The 14,026-nt window shown below is 49.0% G+C and overlaps 1 protein-coding gene across 11 annotated transcripts in view; it reads left to right on the forward strand.

The window, feature by feature from the left end:
- The window catches only part of NRXN2 (neurexin 2), a 326,517-nt gene that overhangs the window by 267,513 nt on the left and 44,978 nt on the right, over positions 1-14,026 (forward strand). For all 11 annotated transcript variants that reach the window (XM_063316920.1, XM_063316927.1, XM_063316922.1 and 8 more), the window contains one exon: positions 10,229-10,400. In XM_063316920.1, the coding sequence (XP_063172990.1) occupies positions 10,229-10,400 (172 nt within the window). The remainder of the gene's footprint in view (positions 1-10,228; positions 10,401-14,026) is intronic.

Genomic DNA, 14,026 nt, shown 5'->3' on the forward strand with positions numbered 1-14,026 from the left:
CCTAAATTTGGCACTTTTGTCATCTTTCTTCTCCCTGTTCTGGCCGGGTTCGCACAACACACTTGTCTAGGCTCAAATCAGATTGGCTTATCTGTGGTGTCGCATGTTGTGGAAACCTGCCCTTGTCTTACTGTATTGCTGAACTGGCCGTCACAGTAAGTCCAAATACGGTTTTATTTGTTGCCTTTATTGTGTAGCATGTTCTGTGGCCTCATCCACTCTGTTCTGTAAACCTCGGTCCATCATGTTGTGTGAATACAACATCGCTCTTCATGCTTGAACAGCCATTAACAGGAATTCTTTATCCAGCACATAAGTTTCCCCGTATAAGGCAGAAAAGCAGAGCAGTAAGTTTGTGGCAGAAATAAGAGCCAGCAATATTAGGGAACCCAGAGGATGTCATCACCATCACAATTATTGCTGTTATCATTATTGTCATTATTATTGCAAAAGACAAAGAATTGGAAAACAGTAAACCATTGCCAAAAGCAATTGAAGAAAACAAAATAAAAATTGGAAGTCTGTTTATGAATTTATATGAGATCTTAAGGGGAAATCAAAGCCCTGGCAGCATCCATATTCAATATTATGGCCCAGAGCAACAGTTTGAGAGAGGAAAGTTAGCTGCCGGGCAACAAGGCAGGGAAAATCCCTGTGTAAAGCCTTCCAGCCCTTGCCAGCAGCAGCCACAGAAGGTGGCCATATTTTCTGCTGGGTAGCAAAGTAAGGGGGGGGTCTCTCTCCAGGGACTGATCAGGTATCCACCTCATGTGAGTTGCCTTTGGGGGGGGATCTATGCTTGCTCTCTCCTTGTGGTGTGTGTGTGTGTGTGTGTGTGTGTGTGTGAAGTATGGGGTGGGCTCATCTGCTCCATTTGGCCACTTGACCAGGAGGGGAGCTTAAAATGGAGCAACTGCCACTCCGTGGAGATACATTGGAGATCTTTTCCCCCTCTGCAATCCAGCCCATTTTCAAACTTAATTTTTCTTTTGCCAAATTTGGTCCCATTCTGTTCTGCTTTTGGAGAGCTAATAAGCTTGCCGGGAGACGTGCAGACAGAGCCTTGAGTCCCTTTACATCATCTCTTTCCAACCTTCTTTTTGATTGGAAGGAATTTGTTTAAAAAGCAGTTAGTATAGCTAATAAACAGTAACCACGTTTGACTAAAGGCATCATTTGGTTGGTTTTTTGAACCTCTTTATTACTGTGTCAGCTTTGCAGCCAGAGCAATTTCCGACATTTTAAAATAAAATTAAATATTAAAAGTATTTTAATTTTCCTTTTTTCCTTTGGAAGAGCAAGCTTGGCAGGTCAAAACAGCAAATGAATCCATTTCTCATCTCTCATTGATTTATGCGCTTTCGGAAATGTGGACAATAGACCAACCACAAGCCTCACCGTAAAAGACTGCTGGACATTTTTCCCAATTCCTTCAAAGCCTTTCGGCTGTAATGTGAAAGCATGCTTGGACATTGCCATTAAAGACAGGAATATATAGCAAATTGCTTGCAACCTTGGCAGTTATAATCTGGAAAGATTGCAAAATATATAGTAAAAGTTTGGGAGAGATTACCCAGAGGGAAGGCTCAGGAAAAGGCTGGCTGATTATTATATATGCTTTTTTTTATTTTTAAGATGGTGCCAGGAGTTGCACCCTGTTGTCATGCCAGGTGTTCCGGGGTTGTGACCCGCCTGGCAGCAGCTGGCAGTGGGGAAATGTATTGGGCTGGAACTTTACCTAATGGAGAGCTTGGGGGGCGGGGAGTCCCCCAGTGGAAGTACAGCTGGCTCGCCAGCCCCTAACCCAAAGCCAGATTCCTGCCCTAAATATTCCTCTGAGAGGAATTAGAAAAGGCATTTTGCTTGAGGGTGTTTTGGTAGAATCTGTTAAATTAACCAACGTTGCATGTGATGATTGACCTCATCTGTTTCCTGCATTCATGCCATACCTTGGACTAAGTCTGCCCAATTCTAGAAGCCCCCAAGAGGGTTACCCCAAGGAAGCCTCTCCCGTTGGCGAATATAATATAGCTGCCGGCTCTTGAGCCAACCCGATGCAGCACGTTGGGTGAACCCACCCAGCAGGCATCTTCCTCTCTTGCCACGCCGTGGGCCAAGATGGATGGCCAGGAATGTCTTCCTCGCTGCAGGGCCAGCAAGTTCAAACCTCAGGGCTTTCCAATGCTGACCATAAGGCTGGCAGTCGCTGCCTGCTCCTAACCTCTGCAGCCTTCTCCTTGAACTGCAGGGGGCAGGCATTAATAAAGCCCATGCATCCCAGTGCTCAAATAATCCAGGTTTAATGCAATAATTACATGCATAGCTCTAATAAAGAACATGGGCACACAGCAAGCCAGCTGTTCTCACCTTGTGGTATTAATCACTGCTTAGCATAATAATCCTTTAAAAATGCCCTGCACACATGCAGGCACGCACAGGCACACACACACACCCCACTTTCCCCACCTCCTAGATGAGATTGCATAGAAATGCTGCTTTGTTTTGTAGGGTTTGCAGCAGACAGCAGTTCCTGGGGCGAGGCGAGAGGCTTGGATGCCCGATATTAAGCGAGCGCCTCTTACCAGGCCAAGCAACATTACTCCAGCTGTTTCAAATGCCACAGAAAGCGGTTGTCACTGACCGAGCATTCTGTGAACCACAAGATATTGTGCATTTCTTCCACTGACCTAGTAAAAACCTTTGGCCCCTTTTGGTATTCAGCGAGAAACAGGCTGTCATTCCTTGTTAAGGAAACATGTCAGACTAGACTACAAGTCCCAGCATCCCAGGAATATTCCCCTAACCATGGGCACCCAGCATCACCAGGCAGCAAAACCAGTGATTTGCATAGTTTTTTTAAAATGGGATAGATTTATTTGCAGCATTACAGTCTCTGGATATTTGCACCCATTTTGTTAATTTATTCCTCATTAAATCTCATCTGAACTAGAATTTCTTTTCATGGAAAGTGAGATGCTGAACCTTAACCCCAGAAATGAGGAGGGTGACTGAAATGGAATCACTGGGGTGGGGAGAGTACTCTGCACACGCTCTGCATCATTGCTGCTGGCTTCCTCCCTCTTTGGAATATGACTGCAGCTTAAGAAAATCAGATTCATGTCAGAATTGCAGGACTGTTAAGCACCAATTTGCATCTGTGATGGAAAGTTCAACATTTCTTCAGCTGGCAGCCACAGGTTAAGAGCAAGGCATGCTGGGAAGTGGGGTCTGCAGCCTGAAGCCCCCCACCCCTGGTCTGAGAGCTTGGCTGGCTATTTAGCCACTTGACCAACGCTGGTTGTTACTTTGGGGTGACAGCTTGTTGAATTGTGGCCGTGGGTGCTGTGAGTCTCATAATTCATCTCGAGCTCTTTATAACCGCATAAGCACCATTGCTCACAAGGAACAACTGGCGTTGAGTTATGGACTGATAAAAAACGGAAATCATGCTCTTGAGAATGCGGGGTGTGGGGAGAGCATGCATATGAATATTATACGCAGGAAGGATGCACAAATAGGATTTGAAAAGGAGCCAGATTCCATGCAAGGGGAAGATTTAGTTTTGCATTCAAAAGGTGCCATCTTTGGGCTGTTCCAGAATTGAATTCTTGCTTTCCCCAAGGGGGAAAATCTAAGAAAGGGTTTGCTGCCCCCAGTCCTGGGGTGGGTCCCTTATACGTCTGGTAGTGGAGTCTCCTGGAACCCCTCCAAAATTGGAGCACCAGGTGCCAAACTCTGGTTTCCCGGCTTTGTGGTTTGGCGGGAGGCCAGCCCTTCCCTTCCTGTGTTCTTCAGGCCCTGGCGGGGGGAACCTTCACCCAGTCGCTTCTTTGGGGATAGCATGCTAGGTGCTCAAAGTGCTCATCCAGGTCCGGTGAGGACATGCCATGCTTGGCTGGTACTAATCTCAGCATTTTTGTGGCTTGGTGGGTAGTGTGAAAACAGGCCTTCAGTGAGGTTATGAGTCAGGGAATCGGGTACCCTAGAAAATGGATGAATTTGGGGTTAAAGTTAAGTGTACTGTGCAAATGTGGCCAGCTAACTCCAGTTTAGCAAAGTGTATGAACCCAATCCAGCGAGACTTGTTCAGGCTTGCTCCATTGTTCAAGCCTGCCTCTGGCGCAGCAGGGATTGTCACCTCCCTGCTGTGGTCCACGAGCAAGGGAGAGAGAGCGAAACTGGGCTTGCTTGGACAAAGCCCCCTCCCAATACATCCACCCTCCGTTACCCGGCTGGCTACCGCCGTCTGCCCTAGACCAAGAGGCATCTTGCCTCCCAGGCTCCCACCACCCTTCCCCGCCAGTTGGCTGCAAAATGGGATTAATTACCATTCTGCTGCAAATGAAATTAAGTTGGCGCAGTGTCGGTCAGCATCTGCACCAGGATGTGGATTACACTGAGCCGCTGCTGCAAGTGGACTGGCAAAGCCCCCGAGGGCACTGCCGGCCAGGCGAGGAGAAGGAATCCTGTCCTGAATCTTGCCAGCTTCGGGAGGATCTCTTGTCGCTCTGGGCCCCCTCCGGCCCCCAGCCTGAAGCGGCTTTTCCTAGAGCGGATTGATCCTGTAGGGTTCCTTTCCAGCCCTCAGCCTTAAAGGTTGCTCTAGATCAGGATTTCTCTCCCAGGGTTGTGTGGCACCCACCTTAGGGTTCTGTGAGAGGTCCCTAGGGGTTCCCTGGGAGATCACAATTTATTTTAAAAATTATTTCCAATTCAGGCAACTTCACATTAAAGAAGTAAGTTTCATTCTTTATTTTTAGTTTCGGAACACTGTTAATGCATACAGTATATACAGGCCTGCATGTGAAACAAATACAATAATGTAACTTCTGGCCTCTATTTGAGCCTGAATGTGCAGGGGTTCCCCCAGGACTGAAAGATATTTCAAGGGTTCCTCCAGGGTCAAAAGGTTGAGAGAGGCTGCTCTAGATGATTCAGGAATGGGAGTGTGTGCAAAGAACCACATAGTGGCGGAGGGAGGGGTGTGTGTGCCTTTTGGCCTGGAAATGTCCTTCTCGGTCTCGCTAGCCAGGGTTGCACAAGCTATACAGACTGGGCTGAACAGGACTGGGTTCTCGTGGAAACTCAGCCTTTGTCTTAGTGCGCGACGAAGCAGCGCTGCCCCATCACCCCTTCCGTCAACGCATGTGCGCAACATCACGATGCATCTTGCATTGCACTGGCACTGGGACTTGCATTGCAATGGCATGGCACAGCTGGGTTTCATTGTTCGGCCCCGTTGCCTCCCCCAAGGAAACCACTGTCTTAGCGCGGTGCACCAAGCAGGCTGTCCTGTTAAGCCGGGATAGCATTTACCGGTGTAGGTATCACACGTCTTGTGAGTGCCATCACTGTGTTTTTCCAGTCCAGTTGGCATGAGGTTTATTGTGTCAGCCCAGTCATTAAGAGGCAATGTCATTTATTGCCTGGAACACGCCAGCCTCCAAACACAAATGCGGTCTGAGGTTTCCCTTTGTGGCCTTGACCTGTTCTGTTTTCGGTTCATGGAGGGGGGGAGGCTCTAAAGGGCCTGCTTCTCTACCCTCCAGCAATACTAAGTAATAGTTTCCCAACATGAGACCTTCTGAGGCCCAGTCTTGCTCTCTCTTGCCAGGCACAGGAGAGGGGCTGAGAAGAAAATGCCCTCTGCACATCATCACCTGCTCTCCTCGCCTTCCTTCACATCTCCCCAAATTAAGTCTTTTAAGTCTCCTTCAAACTGAGCAGGGCTCCTGGACATGTCACACATATCCCCATGTAGTTTTCTGGGCAGCAATACAGAAGTGGTTAGCTCTTGTCATATTCCAGATTTTTTTTTTATTCTCAGTGTAACCTACAACCTGTTGGTCTCGCATCCAAGTATAACCAGCTCAAAGCTTTCTCAGCCCAGACAAGCAAGCCAGGGGCTGCTGCTTGATGCGACCATAAATAAATAGCTCTAGAGGTATACTCAGGCATGCAAACACTGGAGCATTATCAGAAATAATCTACTCTGTCTGAGGGCATCACTGAAATTACGTCTTTCTAAGGGCCTTTGAGGGGCAGCTAAGCAGTCAAGAAAAGCAGAAGATTCTACTCCCAGTTAAAAATTAGGATTCTGGAACAAATACTTCTTTTTCATTGAGACTTGGAGGACCAAATGTTCCTTGGATGTCAGAGATGCAGCATTCATACAATCTGACATCTGAGTAAACCCATTTTTGGAGTTCATCCAATGCCTGAACCACTAAATTTTCCCAGCAAGCTGTTTTTGCACAACAAGTCAAGTCTCTCCCTGAAAGCTAACCAAGGCCAGAAATAACCCAGATTGGCCACTAGATTAGTAACTGACCTGGTGAAGGATTCTGTGCATGTGCAGCCGGAGCGTGTGGGTTAGTTTCCAAGCCAATAAGGATTCAGGAGATGGTTTTGTAAATAGTCACCCGCAAGCTTTTCTGTTATTGGTGAGAAACTCCCCCTCTTTGTTGGTTCACAGGAAAACCATGAGAAAGAAATTACTAAAGGCTCCGCCCTCTGCCCTTGGGCATTCAGCTCTAAACGGGAAATCATTCAGCTCCTGAAATTCTTCTAATGCCATCCTTTTCACTTCAATAAATCTTGCTAAAGAAGACTCTGTCATTTGTGCCTGGGGAAAGGATTTCCTTCTGGTTTCAGGCAGCCTTGGGTAGTCTTTCCCCATATAAGGGTGTTTGCAGGTAAATGCTCCTTTTGGGATCCCATTCATGGAATTGGGGGTATCCCCCCACCAAAGCTTACCGCTCACCGATTTTCCAGATCAGCGAAGAATGTACTGTTGCATTTGGACAGCACGCTAAAGCTCTGTTGATTTTAATATTTTTAGTTAGGTGGTTTATCAGTGTGCAGTGGGTGGGTTTAGGAAGCAAGTCAAGCAAGTTCATTGAATCACAGAATGTCAGGATGGGAAGGGAAATTTGGAGATCATCTACAGCCTCCTTCAACCTTTTGACCCTGGATGGACCCTTGAAATATTTTGCAGGCCTCGCTTGGGGAACCCCTGCACATTCAGGCTCAAATGTAGGCCAGAAGTTACAAAATCATCAAATTTGTTTCATGGGTAGTCCTGTATAAATGCATCAACAGTGTTCTTAAACTGAAAATAAAGAATGAAACCTACCTCTTTAATGTGAAGTTGCCTGAATTTGAAATAATTTTTAAAATAAATCTTGACCCCACAGGGGACCCCTAGTGACCTCTCGCGGAAGCCTAGGGTTCCACGGAACCCTGTTGAGAAACCCTGATCTAGCCCAACCTCGTGCCCAGGGCAGGAATCCACTATAGTTCAACACTGAACCCAGCTGATCTGTCTTGATTGGTCACCCCAGAAGCACTTTTCTGAAAGCGCACAATGGCAGCATTGTATATTTCAAGGGAGGACGAGCCATAGAGTCATGACCAAATTCCTGATTTGTTTGCAGAAGTCCTAGGCTCCCCCTCTAACGTCTTTCTGCCCAGTGTTTCAGATGGCCAGTTAAGGGCAGTGCTGAAAATGAACCAGGTCTCTCTGTCTAAGATATTGTAAATATTAGCAATAAGAGCTGTGGCCTTTATAAAAGCATGCTGACCGTTCTATAGCAGAACAGCCTGTAATTTTAATTCTTTGAAATAAATTTAAATAAATTTTAAATTTTATTTTTTAATTATTTTAATGGTTTTAATGATTTTTGTTTGTTATGTTTTTGGTTATTTTGTCATATTGTTTTTGTGTTTTTAAGTCTGCTGCTCAGCTTTACATATGCGAGATGGGTAGCTATATAAATTTACCGTTAAATAAATACAAGAAACCAGAAATCCATTGCAGCTGTAAAAATTACACTGATTTATTGCCTTTGTTCTATTAGAGCAGGGTTTCTGAACCTTGGCAGCTTTAAGACGGGTGATCTGCAACTCCCAGAATTCCCCAGCCATCATGATGTCATGGCTCAAATAGTGCAGATGTCTGATATCATCATTGTGGGTTCTAGCAGATGGCTCCATCTTGGTTATGAAAGCAACCCATTTTCCCCACAGTCCATTGAACCCCAAACTAACCAAGTTGGTATCTACATCCCCTGGAAAAGTAACCAAACATAAACGTTTAGCCTGGTGTTCGAAGGCGGATGCTAGGAATTAGCTTAGCTGACCCAGTTCAGCTTGTTGTGTGAACAGAGGCTGGAGGGAACCAAGTCCCAGGTTCAGGCCACAGCTCTGGGATAGCTTTCTTTGCTCTGTATTGGCCCATGGGTCAAAAAACACAAACAACCGAAAGTATTTTGGCAGCCTCGGCGATGTAAATCTAATGTTCCCTTGCTGGCCGGAGATGGTATTCCTTGGGACAGGCCCCTGCGGCCATCCCCACCACCCTTCCTTTAGACAGAGGAGGGTCTCCACAAGCATTTTGGGTCCATGAGGACACTTGTGATGAAAATCTGGAGACCCTGCCTTCATCGCTTTCGTCTGGGAGTCTCTGTGTTTGCCTGCCTGCTGCCGTTCTGGCGCTCGCTGAAAGCCTTGGAGAGCTTTAGAACGGGAGATTTCAACCGTGCCTTTTCAAGTCTGGCTGGGAAAAGGGAAGGGCCCGTTTAAGGACAACGGCTGGCCTTTGAACCACACCACGCACAGGGCGGTTCACCCGTCTTTTAATTCAAGGTGTGGTTTATGGATGGGATCGCAGGCTGGTCCTATTGGCAACTTGCAGATTTCCAGTTGTCGTGTTGTGCCGTGGGGCCTTGGATGGCGGGGAATTGGCAGCCATAACTTCACATCCTCTGTGCTGGGGGTGGCTTTTGCGAGGCGGAATCCTATTTCTGCAGCCCTTGGCTTTGTTTCAGGGCTGTCGGGGGCCCTGCCAAAGACTCCAAGGCTGATTTAAGACCAGTTACCACCAGCCTCCCCCACTTCCAGGCTGCAAAGGATGCGCCAGCGCAGGCATTTCTGTCTCAACCCAAGGCTTAAGTCCAGCCCCAGCCATGAAGCCCATGAGTCTGGGCCATGTCAGCTCAACAGGGTTGTTGTGTCAAGAAAATGGGGAAATATTTGTGTGGTATCTAGAGAAAAGATAGGATAGGGATGTGAATGCTCCTCTTCTTTCTCTTCATTCAGAAGGAAAGCCTGACTCATTAACACATTAATTAGCACAACACATTAAAACACTGTTTCTCAACCTTGGCCGCTTGAGGATGGGTGGACTTCAACTCCCAGAGTTCCCCAGCCAGCCATGGAGTTGGAGTCCACCCATCTTCAAGCGGCCAAGGTTGAGAAACACTGCATTAAAGAGTTAAAAGGTCTTTCTGTTCCTTCTTAGTTTGTATTTTTAGTTTGTACTTTTAACTTAAACTTTTTTTTCTTTTAAGATTAAAGATTGTTTTGTTACAAACAAAATAAAGATATTACGTAAAAATAAATACAAGGTTAAGAAGCTGGACAAGGTTGTGAAAGTTCACAGAGTGACTTTGGACCAATTCCTTTTTCTCAGTCCAGCTTACCTCACAGGGTTTTTGTTATGGGGAAGGTGAGTGATACACTGCCAAGGCCCCCGCCCCCCTTTTGTTCTTGGAGAAGAGGTGGCCTCTAAAACTGAATAAATTGAGATCCAGGCTGTGGCTGTTGGAGACTGTACAAAACTAGTTGGAATATTATAGGATTCCTCTGTTTTGTGGGCAAATACAGGCAGTCCTTGACTTACGACCACAATTGGGACTGGAACTTCTGTTGCTAAGTGAGGCAGTTGTTAAGTGAGTCATGCCTGATTTTAAGACCATTTTGCCGCAGTCGTTAAGTGAATTCAGCTCCCCCCCCCCATTGACTGTGCTTGTCAGAAGTCAGCTGGGAAGGTTGCAAATGGCGATCTCGTGACCCTGGGATGCTGCAACTGTCCTGTGCAAGCCAGTTGCCAAGTGCCTGAATTTTGATCACATGACCACAGGGACGCTGCAAAGTGGACCCTGCCATAGCATGGGAAAGATGCTAAGAAGAAGAAGACAGGGACGCTGCCACAGTTTTAAGCGCAAGGACCAGTTGTAAGTCACTTTTTTCAGCACCGTTGTAACTTCGAACAGTCGTTAAACAAATGGTTGTAAGTCAAAGACTGCCTGTACCAGAATTTCTCTAATCCGACTGGAGGCTTTGTGGCCTTTCCCAGCCCCCACTTCTGAAGCCCGGGTTGACCCTGTTTTCTCCCTTTCTTCTCCCTCTCTCTGCCCCCTTCTTCCTCCCCCCTCGCTCTCTACAGGACCAGGGCACTGTGGGAGTCATTTTCAATGTGGGCACAGACGACATCACGATCGAGGAAGGCAATGCCATGGTGAACGATGGCAAGTACCACGTGGTCCGTTTCACCCGAAGTGGTGGCAACGCAACGCTGCAGGTTGACAACTGGCCCATCAACGAGCGATACCCGGCAGGTAGGGACCGCGGAGCGACAGCTGCCGTAACCCCCTCCTCTCTCCCCCAGACAGCGGAGGTTGGAACCACCCAGCCCTCTCTTCCTTTCTGCCAGAGAAGAGGGGCGGGGGGCAGAGGGCAGCTGCCCTGGCATTGGGGGCAATTCTCCTGGGCCTCCCAGAAGCTCCGGTGCTTCCTCGCACGCTCACACATTGCAAGCCAAGGAAGGATGGGGGAGGTCTGAAGGAGGAGGGGTGGCTCGGGAGGGGAGCCTGAGATCTCAGGGCCCCAGAGTGGGGGGTTAGGAAACCGACTTTCAGTGGGGCAGAGGTCTGGGGCCTTGCACTGGTGCTCTCGCTTGGAAGGGCAGCTTCTCCAGCAGATAAAGGGCTTCCTGTCCCCACTCAGCTGTTCCACTTCTCTGGAGGTGCTGGAAATCTGCGGCCTACCAAGCCCTCCTCTGCCCCCAAGCTGCCATCAAGAAGGCCCCGTCTGCAAGGGTCAGGCTTCTTTCCAAACTGCCCCCACCATCAGTTCAGCAGGGAGCTTTGCTCAAGGTCCAGCCTTGTGCCTGAACAGGAATGGCGGTCCTAGAATAGCAGGCTCTGCTTTCCTTCAGGATCAGGACCCCTGGAATCGCCCAAGCGGGATGGAGACGGACACATGGATAAAAACGTGGCCACAAAGTTGGGTTTCAGTTGGGTTTCTCTCTTGAGGCCATAGAAGGGATGAGCAGGATGGTATCTTAGAGCAGGGTTCCTCGACCTTGGCAGCTCTAAGCTGTGCGGACTTCAACTCCCAGAATTCCCCAGCCAGATTTGCTGGCTGGGGAATTCTGGGAGTTGAAGTCCGCACAGCTTAGAGTTGCCAAGGTCGAGGAACCCTGTCTTAGAGGTCATCTAGTCAAACCCCCTGGTCTGTGGAAACCCAGGTGGAAACTTTGGGGAGAAGCCATTCTGTTCCACTGCTTCATGCCTCTTTTGTCAGGAAATCCCTCCTGGCCTTCAGCTGGTCTCTTCCTTCCCACTGTTTCAGCCTGCTGCTCCTTGTCCTGGTGCCCCTCGCAAAGTCTGTCAGCTGCTGTCCTCTGACAAGCCCGTCTTTTGAATCACAAACGAGCCGACTGCACATTAGCCCCACATGGTGTAAAAACCCAACCTGTGTAGTTTACTTTAAAACTCATATTGTTGTACAGTTACAAAACAATGGATGAACTGAGTAAGGCCCAGTTAGTTAACCATTAATAAGGTACTACATTTAGAGAGAGGAAATGTAAGACACACATACACGACGGGGGAATTCATGCTTGGAGCGCAGCGCTGGCGACGGACTCGGGCGGGTCCTCAGCCGCAAGCGGCCCGGGAGCCAGCGGTGGGGGGCGGCTGCTGGGGGGCCAACGCCAGTCTGGCCACCTCAGAAACAGAGTCGGGTCAAAGACGCGGGAAGTCCTTTTCCTCTCTCCTCGGCCCAGGCGGGGCCACACCAGAAGGCTGGGCACCCTGTGCTATCCAGAAGGGTGTGGAGAGGGTGGGGGGACCCCAGTGAAATGACACAGGGAGCTGAGGACGGGCCCTACGAGGGCAGGCTGGGGGAAAGGAGGGGAGGGGAGACACAATATTAGTATTTCGGTATATAAAAGGGATGTCCCGGGATGATGGTCAGGAAATATTTTCTATGGCCACAAAAACAAGGACCAGAAATAACGGATACAAGTTGCAGCTACCTAGATTTCGTTTCCACAGAAGGCGAAACTTCCCAAGGGTAAGATCTGCACAACAGCAGCCAGTCCGCCTGCAGTGGTTGCAGCTTCTCCGTCTCTGGAGGCTTTCAAAAGAGGCCGGAGAGCCGCCTCTCACGGGTGGTTGACGTGGTTTTCCTGCACATTGCAGAGGGTCGGGTGGGATGTATAAAGATTCTGTCAGCCCTACCAGGTAGGCCAGATTAGGAAACCGACTCCACAGGGACAGGACTATACTTGACTGAGGGAGGCTGCAAGGAACAGGATCTTACATCTGATTGTGCTTCTCCCCCCTCCTGTGTTACACCCCAGGGAGTCAGGGGGGACCAGCCTGAGTCTTAAAGAACCCTTTCATCTTATGCAGCGGTTCCCTGCTTCAAGGCCATCTCGCTGGCCCTCTAGATTCCTCCCTGCCCTGACCAGTCACTCTGGATTCTTCTTACTGGCAACATGATTTTTTCTTTCTGTTGTTTAACTTCTTTGCCTGTTTTTTTTTTTTGTCCAAAGCTTGTTCCTATTTTGGATTTGGGGGATTAAAGCCAGGGAGGAAGGCTGGCTTCTGTACCTGAAATGGAAAGGATGAATTCTCCTGCTCTTTTTTCTTCTCCCTTTTCCTTTTTTCCTAACCACCCCCAGCCCCCCATTGATGATGGGAGTCCTTGACATTCTTTCTGCCATGACATTTTTCTGCTATCAAGTAATTTTTACATCTCTCTTCAGCAGCAGGGGAGGGAAAAGAGCTCTCTGGGTATCACATTCTCATCTAGTTTATTCGTTGAAAAGGTTGGCCATTATGAGAAAAAGGGATGGAGGTGCTGAGAGCTGGAGGGAGGTCTAGCAAGGGGGTGTCTGCAAGAAGAGGGGTGCTGCCCCAGGGCAAGCTAGGCAGGGAGAACTGCATTGCGTCAAGCGTGCGGGGTGGGGGGAGCTCTCTAGCAGGCACGGACCTTGGGCCTCTCCAGGAAGGCAGTCCCCACCCTGTCCAGAACATTGCTCCCCATAGGTCTAGGACATGCCAGGCCACAGTGTCCATCTCCCCATCCTTCCGTTCAGTTACGCTTGCTTGGGGTCCTATCAGAGCCATGGGCTGGTTCCAACCTCCGCTGATCAGGCCAGGTGGCTAGGGAAGCTGGAAGGTGGTGGCAAGAGATCAGAGGATCGCCTTTGGCCCCGGCAACGCATCCTGGCCAGAAACCCCGTCTTCCAAATCTGTTCTGGGGTTGAATCACACACCGTTGCACCAGCTTCTCCCTCCCCCCGGAAACTTCAAAGCCGAGGGAGCAGATCTAACCGAGGTCATGGTGCTGCAGGCGGGCAAGGGGGTCCTCTGCAGCTGGGATTTGCCAGCTTCCCGCTGTCACCCCTCAAGCGCCTCGGCCATCCGCTCGCCTCGCTGTGAGTCAGTTTGATGCCCCGCACTGCAGAAAACAGAACCGCCTTGCCTAATCTGCCCAGAGTTGCTTTAAGATGGGTGGCTATATAAATGTTTTAAATAAATAATCAGGAGTTGCCATTTCCGCCCCAGCCCTCCAGAAATCTCACCTGGCTGGGCAGATCCATCTGTTATCCCAGAGCTGTCCAAGGTCCTGAGCCCCACATGGGCCTTGCAGGAATCTTTCCACATCAGAGCAGCCTCTCTGGGAGTTGGGCAGATGTGCACACTGCAGTGGGAGCTCATCCAGGTTTGGGTCATGGCACATCACAACGGATCTACTGTATACGGATCATCTTTCTGCCTTGGAAGGAAGCCCTCTGCGCTGCCGCTGGTGAAGCTGCATTGGCGTCACGATTCTGCAGCCATGTTTCTCAAGTCTCAGTGCAGAACACGGGTGTTCTTTTTCCCCTGACACGGAAGAAGTCCTCTTCATCTAGCCTGGGGCGTGCTAGAAAGCAGGCTGTTCACCTGCA

This window comes from Candoia aspera, chromosome 17 (genome assembly GCF_035149785.1).
Source record: "Candoia aspera isolate rCanAsp1 chromosome 17, rCanAsp1.hap2, whole genome shotgun sequence".
NCBI lineage: Eukaryota > Metazoa > Chordata > Lepidosauria > Squamata > Boidae > Candoia > Candoia aspera.